Source organism: Dunckerocampus dactyliophorus, chromosome 17 (genome assembly GCF_027744805.1).
Source record: "Dunckerocampus dactyliophorus isolate RoL2022-P2 chromosome 17, RoL_Ddac_1.1, whole genome shotgun sequence".
NCBI classification, from domain to species: domain Eukaryota; kingdom Metazoa; phylum Chordata; class Actinopteri; order Syngnathiformes; family Syngnathidae; genus Dunckerocampus; species Dunckerocampus dactyliophorus.
The window spans coordinates 21055244-21069596 of NC_072835.1; the positions used below are offsets into that span (position 1 = coordinate 21055244).

The 14353-nt window shown below is 39.1% G+C and overlaps 1 protein-coding gene across 8 annotated transcripts in view; it reads left to right on the forward strand.

Annotated features, from left to right (window-relative positions):
• Positions 1-14353, forward strand: part of galt (galactose-1-phosphate uridylyltransferase) — a 44373-nt gene that overhangs the window by 4070 nt on the left and 25950 nt on the right. For 6 of the 8 annotated variants that reach the window (XM_054756763.1, XM_054756761.1, XM_054756762.1 and 3 more), the window contains exons 4-9: positions 1214-1262; positions 4366-4495; positions 4718-4774; positions 7333-7455; positions 12997-13129; positions 13271-13354. In XM_054756763.1, the coding sequence (XP_054612738.1) occupies positions 1214-1262; positions 4366-4495; positions 4718-4774; positions 7333-7455; positions 12997-13129; positions 13271-13354 (576 nt within the window). Of the gene's footprint in view, positions 1-1156; positions 1263-1569; positions 1677-4365; positions 4496-4717; positions 4775-7332; positions 7456-12996; positions 13130-13270; positions 13355-14353 lie in introns of all 8 variants that reach the window. The other 2 variants (XM_054756767.1, XM_054756768.1) reach the window with 2 other exon arrangements.

The window sequence follows — 14353 nt, forward strand, 5'->3', positions numbered from 1 at the left end:
GAAAAATGAAAGGATGACAGGGCCACTTTGATATTTTGTAAACCAACACACGCAGGTGTGCTAAGAAGTTACTGTATATACTGTATACTTCAAGGGAAAAACTGCATCTCAGCTTTGTTTTTTTTTTCCCGTTTTTACTGTTCTTTTTTAATTTGAAATGTTAATTTTTCAACTTTCTTTATAAATAATCTTCAAAAATGTTCTTTTTGTAAATATTATGACTTTATTCCCTATTATAACTTTTTCCGTAACCTAATTTTCCCCAATTTTTTTAAATTTGGGTTTGTTTGTTTCTCATGATATTCTGACTTTAAGCAAAGGACATTTTTTCCATGATCTATGCTCCTAAATTGGCATGATTTTGTCCTCATACGAATATTACGAGTTTATTCTTGTAAAATTGCAACTTTTGTTCTTGTTAGAATGTGACTTTTTGTCTTATTTTGACTTTATTCTCTTAAAATCACAGCTGTTTTTTTTCATTTCTGCTGCTGTTTTTTTCTCACTATTTCAACTTTCTTCTTGTACATTTTCTTGTCGTTATATATTGACTTTATTCCCATAATATTTAGAATTTATTCTCATGATATTATAACTTTTTCTCCAACCTAATTTGACAAAAATGACAACTTTATTTTGTTTATTTTTTTTCTCAAATTACGACTTTAAAAAAAGAATTTACTTTCTTTAATATTTCAACTCTTTGCTACAAAAATGACATTATTTTTCCTCATAATATTACGAGTTTATTATTGGAAAATTGCATCTTGTTTTGTTAGAAGGCAACTTCTTTTTCTAAATATTTTGACTTTATTCTCATAAAATTACAGCATTTTTTTCAATTTCTGCTGTTGTTTTTTTCCCCCCATAATATTTTGACTTTATTTCCATTGTATTGTAACTTTCTCCCCACCCTAATTTTCCAAAAATTACAGCTTAATTTTTTTGTGTTTTTCTTGTTTTGTTTTTCATATTATTACAACTTAAAAAAATGTCTTCTTCTTTAATAATTTAAACTTTATGCTATTAAAATGACATTATTTTTCATCATAAAATTACGGCATTATTCTCTAGATGACAACTTTTCTTTCTTAGTATTTTGACTTTATTCTTATAAAATTACTGCTGATTTTTCTATATTTGCTTTTCTTTTTAGGGCCACACTGCACACCTCTGATCTAGGCACTTAAAATTAAATTGTTGTGCACTTTAGGCCCAGATCAACATCCATTGTTCCAGTCTAAAGCTGCCAGAGGGGTGTGGTAAGAAAATACTTATTATTTATTCTGAAATATTAGTTAATAAGGTTCCCCAAAACTCTCCACTTCTGTCTTAGACTATGTGAACTATCACCCAGTCACACCCTTTACACATTACATGTTGTTTTTTTCCTGTGGGCCTCCAGCAGATGGAAATATTACCTCACCTCTCAAGAAAGAGCAAGAATATTTGCACTGCACATGCAAAAAAAACAAACCGCGTCCAGTTTTTGTTGAGGCTTTTATCAGACATTTTGTGTGAGTAATGACTGCAGAGATTCAATCTTTACATTTGAAACATGCTTGGCAGGGTAGCCACTCCCTTCCTGCTGCTCCTACACCAGCCTCTATGAATAAAGGAGAAAGTTTCCCTCCTCTCAAACCTGGGAAAACACATATGAAAGCATCCTTCACACGGTAAACATCTTTAAAAATGCTCCTATGTATGCCATTCCAGCAATGATTGTATCTGACAGTAGAGTCGAGACTAAATAATAGATTAAAATCACAACTATGTGCTGTTTGAAACCTCAACCAAGTGTTCATATTCCACACACACACACACACACACACACACACACACACACACACACACAAGATAATGAGGCACAGAGAGTCTGAAACACTGACTGGAATGTTGCCATGCTTTTTTGCATTGATGTTAAGTTTCCTACGCCGCCAAGTGTTTCTTTACGGATATGCAAGTCTTTTCATTTTCACCACGCACCGGCATCGTGTGCATGTTTGTGCTTACGTTGTGTTGTGGTGCCTTTGCAGGCAGCTCAGGGTGCATGGGTTTGTTGTGGCCAACAGGAAAGGAAGTCAAAATAAATTTTAAAAAAGTTGCGGCTGTGCAGCAACATTCAGACAACTAATTAGGGACAAAACAAAACGGGATGTGATTTTTTTTTTTTTTTTGTCAAAGAGGACAGAGACGACAGGTCCACATGAGAGACAAAAATACCATTTGTAATGACTTTAATTAATACCTTCAATCTCGACAAAATGGTAGGCACTGTAATTAGGCTGAGTTTATATGGAGACTTGTTAATTGGTGCATTTAATCCAAATTAACTACAGTAATTAGTTCAATCTCAGGCTTGTTTCGAGCCCCGCTCTGCATTGTACTTTTATGTCAGCAGAAAACCACAATGGATGGATAACAAGACAGGAACTTACGCTTCCTTCCTCAACAGGACTCTGCCATCTTGGCTGGTGCACTGCAGTGCATTGAGTGGGTCTCGGTTACACTGTCAACACCAAAGGCTCAATTATGCTACTGCAAAGTCTTGATGTGATCTGATTTACAGTAACCCCTCGATTATCACGGTTAATTGGTTCCAGACCCGAACGTGATAAGTGTATTTCCGCAAAGTTTAATTCCTTATTACTTAGTGAGAGGATAGAAAACCTGTTTACGACCTTCTAAATACGTTTTTTAACATTATTGGAGCCCTCTCAAAATGAAATAACACCCCTATTGTCACTGTTACACTCGTGTTAGCCAATATAGGAGACATAATAAGACAAAAATAAGCCATTCAAGACATAAATAAGACTCGTGCTCGTGTGGAAAGTGGCGAGGGATTATTGTACTCTCAGTCGCTCCGCAACTTGCTCTTTTGTTTCTTTTGTCATGGCGGACTTTTTGGCGCATCCGCAAGGGGGACAAGACGTAAAAGATGTACGAAGAAAAGCCGACCAATCATAGCTCTGTGGTCTGCGTTAGGACTTTTTGGTGGTGCACGTCAAGCTCTGCCAGAGGTTTTGGAGGGAGCGGAGACAGCTTGCATTGCTTGCTCAGGTGCCGTGACACAGGAGCATAATTCAAGTGCACGCAGAGGGTGCTGGTGCTGTGCTTCCAATGCAGCTACAGTTGTCCCTCGTTGATGGGTGAATTTCCGCAGAATCTTTTTGCAGTTAGAGCATAGAAAAACTGTTTAAGACCTTCAAAATGTTTTTTTTTTTTTTAGCATTATTAGAACCACGTAGATATGAAATAACACTCCTGTAGTCACTTTTACACTTGCATTACTCAATATAGATGACAAAATAAAAGAAAATAAGACGTCTTAGACATAAATAAGACATTACGTTGACTCACACGTTATTGACAGGACACCTGGTGGCTATTGTCTCATCAATATAAAGTTCCTGACACCTAGTGGCCAATGTAGTAGAATACTACTGCAATGGCGCAGTGAACATTGACACAGGAGCTGCTGTCAGCCACAACTCGCACCAGTCACTGGCACACTCCACACTGCTAAACATGCTAACACTCAGCAACTCTACTCATGACACATGTCACTTCCCAGGCCCCGCCTCTTAAAGGCACAAACTACATCACAGATATTACATACAGTACATATAGCATCTTCTAAATGCCTTATATTTGTATTTTCATTCATTTAGCCATTTTTATGATTGAAAATGCTTAATTTGGGTGAAGAATACGTGCGTTTATGCAAATGTTTTGACCAATAAACCATATTCAACCACAAAACCGTGATAATTTTTAATTAATACATTTTTGAAAAACCGCCATGCGATGTTTGAACCGCGATGTAGCGAGGGACGACTGTACTGCCATCGTGTTGAGTTGATAAAAATCAGGAGGTTGCCCGCAGCCGCAGATGTTCATACCAGTTAATTTTTATTAAATGCGGTTTATTACTTGAGTGAGAATCTAACATGTGTTCCACACGTGGGAAAAGTCATCTCCTTCAGCACAGAGCAAGTCGTGAGGCATGTTGGTTATTTCTCTGTCAGATTGATCAGCTCCAGCACCGGATGTGTAATGTGGAAAAGTGTGGTTTCGACGGGTCTTCTCTCCAAGAAGTATTCCACGTTTCGAGAAGCAGGAACATACAAAGAAACTGGCTTCCATTGTTTTATTCATTTATTTTTTTTAACAGGCCATTCCGAGGGAAATCCAGCAACATACACATGATTTATTCATCACGCTGGTAACAACAGCAAAATGTTATTATGAATAATAGACACACACGCCACGGAAAAAAAAGAGCGTAGGATGCACTTTTATAAAAGACAATGTCACATGCCTGCTATCTGACATCTCTCCTCACATCCTCCCCATTCTTAGTAAGGTCATGTGTTTCCATCCCTGGTCTGATGTCACACTCCCCCTCATGAAAAAAGAAGAGGTTGTCAAGGTAATTGACAAGTGGGCGGAGCTTGCAGAACAACTAGGTGCCACTTACCCCTGGGTTCAGGTACAGGATACACCTCAGTCTTCATTTACTGTGATAACAACACCTTATATGTGCAATATACATTATTTGTTATTTTTATTTGTTATTTTTCTACAATAACAACTATGTTAAATAAAAAAAAGAATAAGAATAAAAAAAGAATACAGTTTCAGTGTGTGTGTCAGTGTTCAATGTCAGCAAACATACAAATTAAACTTCCCTTATTCTTCTCCCCCCCTTTAGATATTTGAAAATAAAGGAGCTATGATGGGTTGTTCCAATCCACATCCTCACTGTCAGGTAGTAAATGCACACATATTTGGCTTTATATTTTGTGTCAATGGCTGTGTGGGCAAAATACTCTTATTGGGGCTTGACGGCAATATGAGATATCAATACTGATCATATAAATAGGTGGTGCTTGCTGACATGCTTGCGACTATTTGGTGACAGCCAAGTACCTCCCTGAAATGAGTGGTCCACTTCAACACCTGGACTTATATTTAATACCAGACACTGTGTCAGCAAAGTCTTGTACTTTTTTAAGGTCAATATCTAGGCCTTGTCAACAGAGGGCAGTATTTGACTTGCACGTTGCATCATGGAGTTCACTTGCTTCAAATTTACAGTATATGTAAAATTGCACTAAATGGAAATGTCTACTTGATAATGATTAATAGATAATTACAAGCATGCATGTTTCCAGATTATCCTTGCATAAAAAGTACAAAAATGTGGTTATAGACTAAAAAGCAGAGTTACAGTACGATGTCTGCTGTGTAACGACAAGCTACATTCAGACAGTCCTATTATAATGTGTTTATGAGGTAGAGCAAACAGGTGGCACACTAAAGATAGCTAAAGATAGAGACAGTTGAACTTTTACCACACAAGTTGTCCTGTGGGAATAGGTGCTAATTTTTTTAATCTCTTTTGGAGCCTCTCTTCATTTCTCCTTGAGTCAAGAGTCTCCCGCGAGACAGGAAATACAGGAGATCTAGCGGCTACAGCAACACAGCTGCACAAGTACACCCACAGCTACAGACGTTCGCAAACATCCCATCCCATAAGACCCATAAACACTGTCACACACACGCTAAGGAATACAGCAGTTCAGTATTTACAGATATAACATCATCCCTCCTTTATCGCAGTTAATTGGTTTCAGGCCCGACCGTGATATATGAATTTCCACCAAGTAAGATTCAATATTAATACATGGAATAATTTTGTAGTTGGAACATAGAAGACCTGTTTATGACCTAAATACAGTTTTTACCATTATTAGAGCCCTGTAGACATGAAATAACACCCCTGTAGTCAGCCAAGAGACAGCTCGCATCTAAAAAACACTTGTTAGTTGGGACCATTGTATGCTAAGGTAGCACTGCATAAATTACAATAAAAAAATACCAGCATTGCGCCAGTAAGTTCTCGCTTCTCTCTGGCAGGCGACGTAGTCCGTGACAACTCAAATCACAGTGACAATAGATACAAATGACTTTGGTGTTGTTGCGAGAGCCATCTTCCAGGGCTTTGAAGCTAATTGAATCAATTAAAACACCCTTTCCTTTGTCCATTGCTGATCAATATTTGCTCCGGCTTGTAACTCTACAGTCACTGCTGTGTCTGCTCAAACTACGGTGTTGGCCGATGGTCAGACACGCACACTAAGTAACACGCATGTTAATTGCGCGTCAAAAAATGGAGGTGCACTCCATTCTCGGTGAATAATTGAAGAGGTGATTAATCACAAAACAATTAGTCATTCTGTCAGAGGCAGTGCTGTGTTGGCGTGCAAAACCAGCACTTAATGCCTCTGGCTATTATTGTACATGGAATATTTCCTTTCATTTTAGTTCCCATGTCAGACATACTAACTAAAGATGAGAATGTGAAGGAAGTGACCACAAAGCAGATTCCTTCCCATTGTTTGCAGTGAAGGTACGCTTTGTTCACATATACAAGTGTAGTGAAACACTGCAGACAGCATGCGTCTTTTTTAACTTCAAGGTAATGAAAGTCAGTTAACTGTGATGGAGTCTCTTGATTAGTTATGTCAACTGTGTCTTCAGCTTGGCCTTCACCCTACTGAAATAAATAGATGCTCATTTCTGGCAAGGAACACCCATTTAACAAGCCTGCAGGGATAAAATGAATGTGGTCAAAACACATTGATTAAGTGAAATTGATGAATAACCTCATTAAATGTAGTCATCGACAATCACAGTGGTGGAGGAGGGTTTGTGCATACCAAACACAGCAGATTCAGATCAACCCTGTTTTTTTGTAAGCCATATTTGAAGAAAACATTAAGGAAACGCTTGATCCCTGATCTTGGTTCCATCTGAAAATCCTCATGAATTACATACTGTAGTGTGATGTGTTGACTGCAATCAAAGAAAAAAAACATGAACCAATTGAGGACTGGATTCAGAATCCATGCTAAAAGCAAAATGTCAAAAATGCGATCACAGAATCAGAATCAGAATGGCCTTCACTCACTACTTATAGCGGTACAAGCGAAATTGTGCAATCACCCGTCCGTACTTATACAACCTGTCATACAATATGATGGGGAGGGTAGACAGGACGGGATGACTGAGTGATAAAAGGGGGAGAGGAAAGGGAAGAGAACAAGAGGAGAGGGGAGGAGGAGAAAAGCAACTCCAAACCATGCTCCTACAAGTATGTGGGACTGGCAAAAACCCCTCAGCAACATAGGCACAAATAAGCACTGCCGCTCTCAACTTTTTCAAATAAATGTTTTGAGCAGAGTCTGGTTATGATCGTCCAGGATTCTTTCATACCATATCATTGTCTCCAACCATTTTTTTCTACTTCCTGTGACATTACAGGTATGGGCGAGCAACTTCTTGCCAAATGAGCCAGCGCTGTCAGATCGCTGTCAGAGAGCGTTCTACGAGAAACACAAAGAGCCGCTGCTGCTGCAATATGCCAAGCAAGAAACTGAGAAAAAGGTACTGTACAGCAAACACGGGACAGTGGAACCTCTTCACGTTAGGAACACATACGGATGGTTTTGCAGGTTCCGGTTTGGTGAAAGATAATACTTACCAAGTCCAGTTGCTCTTGACCTTTCTAAATGCAACTACTGTATCACATTATTCCTTTTTCCCCTCATCCATCTTCTTCCACCCTCTTCCATGTGTCATTCCGTTACACCTCCGCTTTCCGTTTTCCACGAGTGCACTGCCTGTTTTTCAACCAGTGAAGCATGTGATGGGGCAGCAGAAATGCTCATTGGCATCACGCTGCGGCATCCATCTTCGACGTGTGCACAGCTTAGGAAGACATACTTTGTGTGTAAGGTCGAGTGTGTGTGTGTGTGTGTGTGTGTTTTAGCAATTCAACAGTCAAGTGTGAAGAGCAACAGCAACCTTGAGGAGGTCTGGGCACCTAACTCAACATTTAGCACATTGCACACATGATTGATGCCGCTTTAATACACAGTCACTTCTTGGTATCTGATGCCAAGGGCTTTCCTTTTCATTTCTCAGTTTACATTCCAAAAATCATTCACGCTTATTCATTATAGCCTAGGGGTGTCCAAACTATTTCCACAGGGCCACATGGTGAAAAATGAAAGGATTGCAAGGGCCGTTTTGATATTTTGTAAAGCAACACATGTAGATTAAGTATTACTATTTCTATATACTTTCTTGTTAAATAATATTTAATTTTTTTTTTTGTAATAGCCATCCATGCATCAATTTTCTATGTCGCTTATCCTCATTAGGGTCGCGGGAGTATGCTGGAGCCTATCCCAGCTGACTTCTGGCGAGAGGCGGAGTAAACCCTGGCCAGCCAATCACAGGGCACATTTAGAGAAACAAGCATTCACACACACACACACACACACACACACACACCACTTAACTTAACATGCATGTTTTTGGAATGTGGGAGGAAACCAGAGTACCCGGACAAAACACATGCATGCACACGCGCACGCACATGCGCACGCACGGGGAGAACATGCAGTCTCCATATAGAGATACCCAAGTGGAGATTACAAGACAGGTCCTCCCGATCTCCTGACATGCTAACCACTCAGCCACCGTGCGTACTCTTTTCGTAATATTATGACTGTATTCCCACAATGTAACTTTTTCCCCAACATCATTTTCCAAAAATTACAACTTTATTTTGTTTTGTTTGTTTCTCATAATGTTATGACTTTGAAAAAATATTTCAACTCTCCTACTAAAATGACAATATTTTTCCTCACAATATTACAAATGTATTCTTTTTTCCTGTTAGAATATGTTGTTTTTTTCTTAATATTTGACTTTGTCATAAAATGACAGCTTTTTTTTGCATTTCTGCTGTTATTTGGTTTGGAAAATTTCCAACTATTTCGACTTTATTCTTGTAAATTTTATTCTCAGAATAATGCCTTCATTTTGGTTATATTTTGACTTTATTATCGTAACGTTATAACTTTTTCCGCAACATAATTTTCAAAAAATGACAACTTGTTTTGTTTCTCATAATATTACGTTTTAAAAAAAAAAGTTTTCTTTAATATTTCAACTTTATGCTAAAAAAAAGATGTTGTTTTTCCTAATATTATGCCGTTATGCTCGTAAAATTACAACTTTTTCTTGTTAGATTGCAACTTTTTCTCTTAATATTCTGACTATATATTCTTTTAAAATGATTATTGATTTTCCTATTTTCGCAAGGTTTTTGTTGTTGTTTTTGTAGTTTTTTTTTTTGTTAAATTGTATTTTTAAAATGTGCCACGGGTCAATAAAAAATTGCAAGTGCCCCACTCCCCCCAACTCCTCCACCCAGCCGCACTTTGGACACGTCTGATCTCGCCCTACTCCACAACGTTAGTACTGTTCTGACTGTCCATCAAATGTAAAAGCACAACAAAGAAGAGCTATTTCAAAACCTTAAATGATGACATTTGTATGATTAGCACATATTTCTGAAAAAAAGCAAAGGCGGCATTAAGTTGATTGGCCACTTCACTTTTGGACCAGAAGTCTACTTGAGTTCTGTCTCGAGAGGAGTATTTGATACCCCATTCCCCCCTAGAGAGTCTTCTCTTCTGAAGATCTTTGGCTGAACGGAATTAGTAAAGTGTGATAAAAACTTGTGAAGCAAGGAGCTGGATGGAAAAATAAGGGAAAAGCGGAGAGGGAGACGTGTAGGTAATATGCAGTACATGTATGCATGCGGTGCAGTATTTAGTTCATATCAAGATTCAAGTCTGTGTCGTGATTGCCTGCCTGAGAGCTCAACATCCAAATATTATAATACACTTATTTTCAATATTTTATCGAGTTTTTACAAATTATGCAAAAGTCAATAATAGCCTTTATAAAGGTATGATAATAATCCATTCATAAACAGTATCATGTTTCTCTGCATGAAGATGAGAAGGGATTGGAAATACACTCCCCTCCAAAGGTTTGGGAACAGTGGTAGCATTCCAGTTCTGAAACAACAGTATCAGAAATCTTTTTTTTCCAGGTTTGGCCCAAATATTTGCCACCTGTGGAAAAAAATGCAAATTTCTCCATATTACCATCCATCTTCTTCCGCTTATTGAGGTCGGGCCGTGGGGGCAGCAGCCTAAGCAGGGAAGTCCAGACTTCCCACTCCACGAGGAGGAGGGGAAGAGGAGGAGACGCAGAGCCGTAGTCTCTTTGTGTCCTTCCCCGACGTCTCCTACCGGTCAGAGGCGTCCGGGAGGCATTCTGACCAGATGCCCGAGCTCATCTGGCTCCTCTCATTGTGGAGGAGCAGCGGTTCTACTTGGAGTTTCTCCCGGATGACAGTGCTTCTCACCTTTTAAGGGAGAGCCCAGCCACCCTACGGCGAAAACTTATTTTGGCCGCTTGTACCCGCAATCTTGTCCTTTCCGTCACTACCCAATGCTCATGACCATAAGTCAGGGTAGGAACGTAGATGGACTGGTAAATTGAGAGCTTTGCCTTTTGGCAAAGGAACGTAGATGGACTGGTAAATTGAGAGCTTTGCCTTTTGGCAAACACATGTGGACTATTGGGCAAACTTCCATGCACCCTCAAGGAGAGTGTGGAGTTGGTCCAATGTTCCACGAACAGGGCGAAAACTGCACTGGTCCTCTTGTATCTGAGATTCAACCATCCGGCAGATCCACCTCTCCTCAACCCCTGAATAAAACTTAACAGGAAGGCTGAGAAGTGTGACCCCACAATAGTTGGAACACACCCTCAGGGGACCACCACCACAGTCTGCCAATCCAGAGGCACCGCTCCCGATTTTACTGTTAAAGCAAGAGTCCTTATTCTGCTTTTTATTAAAATGCCGACTGAAAATAAGGAAATCTGACGCTACAAAACATTTCTGAGATTAAAGAATAGTACTGTCTGATTCATTAAAACAATGATCCCCTGTGTGTGTGTGTGTGCGCGTATCAATAAGGGTTGGGGGAGGAGGGGAGCAGACACTTGAATCTCTTAGACAGGCACTCACGGGGGCTGACCTTTATCAAATTAGAGCGGAAGCAGGGTGTACGAGTGTTTTCCAGCCTGCCCTATCCTGCTGTAGTGTGTTGATGTTGTTGTGTGCATGTGCTTGTGTCTACAGTGTCCCCTTCCTATTTGCTCCTGTCTGTCTGACCCGAGGTTAGGACCATAAATTGGCACACTGCAGTACTTGAAGGAGTTTCAATTGAGGTTTGACTCCCCTGTGATCGGCTTGACCGGGAAAGCAAAACTTTCTCAGCTAATTGAATCAAACTTTTTGGGGCCATTTGTGATATGCAATGTCTCGTTTTTTAGGACATCGTCCGCTTCCTGCATGCCTCGGTGCTTTCTTCTCTGTCCCTTCTCCCATTCATTTGTGTTCTATCTTCCTTGCGCTGCTTTATAATCCGCTTAAAGTCACAGGAGAACAGAAATTGGAAAGGAGTGTGAGGAAGGTAGAAGGTTAAAGACCAAGAACAATGTTTAACTTGAGATCCAATCAGGTAGGGAACAATGCTGTTCATAATGCAACCATTACTACTACACAGAAATATACAAGACACAAGTACGCAATGCTAAGGTGGTGTTGTGAAGTGGAGAGCAACTCCTTTCTTATTTTAAATCACATCTGCACATTGGTGACCCCAACATGAGTGTGTTTACTATATTGTGGGTTACCACAATGTACCAGTTATATACAGTGTTTAGTACTTGTCCCTAAATAATTGTTATATTATCCTTTCTGTATGGATGCAAGGGCCACTTGAAAAAACTGTACCTCAGCTTTGTGATATACTGTAGGTGAAAAAGCCTATTATTAATATGAACTTTGGTATTTGCTCTTTTTCTTCCCATTCTGCATTTTTTTCTTCCAAATATTTCAACTTTCTTTTTGAATACTCGCCAATGTTTTTCTCATCTCATAGTTATGACTTTATTATTAAGAGTTTTTTCCACAACACACTATATTTGTTGTTTTGTTTCTTATAATATTATGAATTAAAAAAAATAACAGCAAGTTTATGCTACTAAAATTGATCTTTTTCCCCTTCATGTTATTCTTGTAAAATTACGATCTTTCACTCAATATTTTGACTTTATTCTTGTAAAATTACTGCTGATTTTTCAAATTTTTTGTTTCCTTGTTAAACTATATTTTTAGAATGTACTGTGGGCCAATAAAAAAAATAGTTGTGTACCGCAGATGGCCCCTGGGCCGTACTCTGGACATCCCGGCTGTAAACATTTAAACATTCATTCACTCGGACTCACTTAAAGACAACCAGGTGTGTAAAGAATGCTATGTGCAGTAATGCTTTTTGTGTGAAAAGGCAAATGGATGCCGAGGGTATGTGAAAACTTTGCACACGAATGCAGACATGAAGTTGTTTTGCAACCCCCATTAATCTGTTTTAAACTTAAAAGTAACTGCAACATGGAGACATTTTGTAATTAATATAATCTAATATAATAATGAAGCTATGTTTTTTTTTTTGTTTTTTTTTTTTACTTTGCAATTGGCATATCTAACCTGCCACCCAAATATTGGTTGCAGTTGTTATTCATGCTACTGTTGACACTTATTTTATTTTATTTCTTTTTTCTTTTTTTTTGCTTTTATTGGGCTGATATCAATATCAGATCGGGAGACCCTTACTTAAATGTTGTGCTTAAAAAAATGACACAGGCCAAATATTTACTGCTTCAATCTGATTATCAAATAGGCCGTTTAGAATAATTAAAATGTTTAAATTTATTTGTATGCAAAAAATACTTGAGTCTAAAATTAACCCCATGTTCCCTGGTAATGGGTCATGTTTGTGTTTAAAATGTTGATGGACATATAACGTTGGGTGTGGGAATGGATGTTGTGTTTTCCAAATACATGGCAGAGGAACAAACTGGAGCCGAGGACAGGGACTTGGGGAACACCAAAAGAAAGTGGGAGATGGTCGGGGTGCAAATGTTTTTAGTTAAATGTAGGACATGTATGGAACACTCCATTCACACAGTTTCATAATTTTCTCCTTTTAGGAGCGGTTGGTGGTGATGAACGCTGACTGGCTGGCAGTGGTTCCTTATTGGGCAACGTGGCCCTACCAGCTGCTACTGTTACCTCGGCGACATGTCCTCAGAATCAGTGATCTGACCACAGAGGAGAGGGGAAGTAAGTACTGCAGTTTGGCTGTCCATGTTTAGTGTTACATTTAGCTTCCTTCTCTCTGCCCATTCGGGATTAACAGCACAAACAGTTCCAGTATCCTTTTGCGTCTTCGCTTCATCATGCGTTCTACGATCTGTTGTTTAGGTCTGGCTGACATTATGAAGCAACTGCTGACGAAGTACGACAATCTGTTCGAGTCATCCTTTCCCTACAGTATGGGCTGGCATGGTAAGAATAAAAGCCCCACATTAATTTGTTAGCTTGAGTTACTTAGTTGGAAGTTTAGCTCGTAAACTTGGAACTTTTAAAAGTAGATAACTGTAAGGAATGGAACACAAGTATGGAAAAGGCTGAGACTACTCTTATATTAACTTGCACCAGAAAGAAAAGCAGTAAAGGAGAGCGATCACAATACATTACTGTCAGAATATTTTAAAATAACTCCTATCAACGGACTGTTTGCCCAATTAATTATTGGTTAATTATCATGTGAATACTAAGCAGCTGGTCTAATGTCAAAAAGTGATTTGAAGTCCTTCTTAAGTGTTTAGTTGAAGTGCACCATATATCATTGTCAGACACATTAGCATATTTAAAGGTTAAGTGTGTAGAGTTCAGGATATTGGTAACGACGTAATATAAATTGCAAAGGGATGTTATTTTTTACCCATAAAGTGACTGTTTGCAACTGTTGGGCAGCTGCTTCGAGGTCGCTAACTTTCGAACATGCTTCAAGCATTGTACACTCCTAATCAAAATGTTAAGACTAGTTGAAATATTGCAAGAATTTACATTTTACACTGTTAGATCTTAAGGAGGTTCTAAGTAGAGCTTCAAAATGCAAGGAGATTCCACCTGAGATGTTTTCCACCCAGTACAGTGGAGGGGGTGCCGTCTTGATTCTTCAATAGAACAATGGAACTTCAGGTTGTGCATGGGCATCAAACAACAGCTGGCTATGTGGAGATGTTGCAGGGGGCATCCCTCATGACTGAAGGTCCTCGTCTGTGTGGTCATGACTGGCTTTTTCAACAGGACAACGCTGCACTTCACAATCCCCGCCTGACATAGGACTTCTTCCACAGGAATAAGCTCAGTCTTCTGGACCATCCTGAGTGTCCCCCTGATGTAAATCCAATTGAGAACATTTGGGGATGGATGGCAATGGAAGTTTATGAAAATGGACATCAGTTCCAGACAGTGGATGCAACATACCCACTAGCCTCC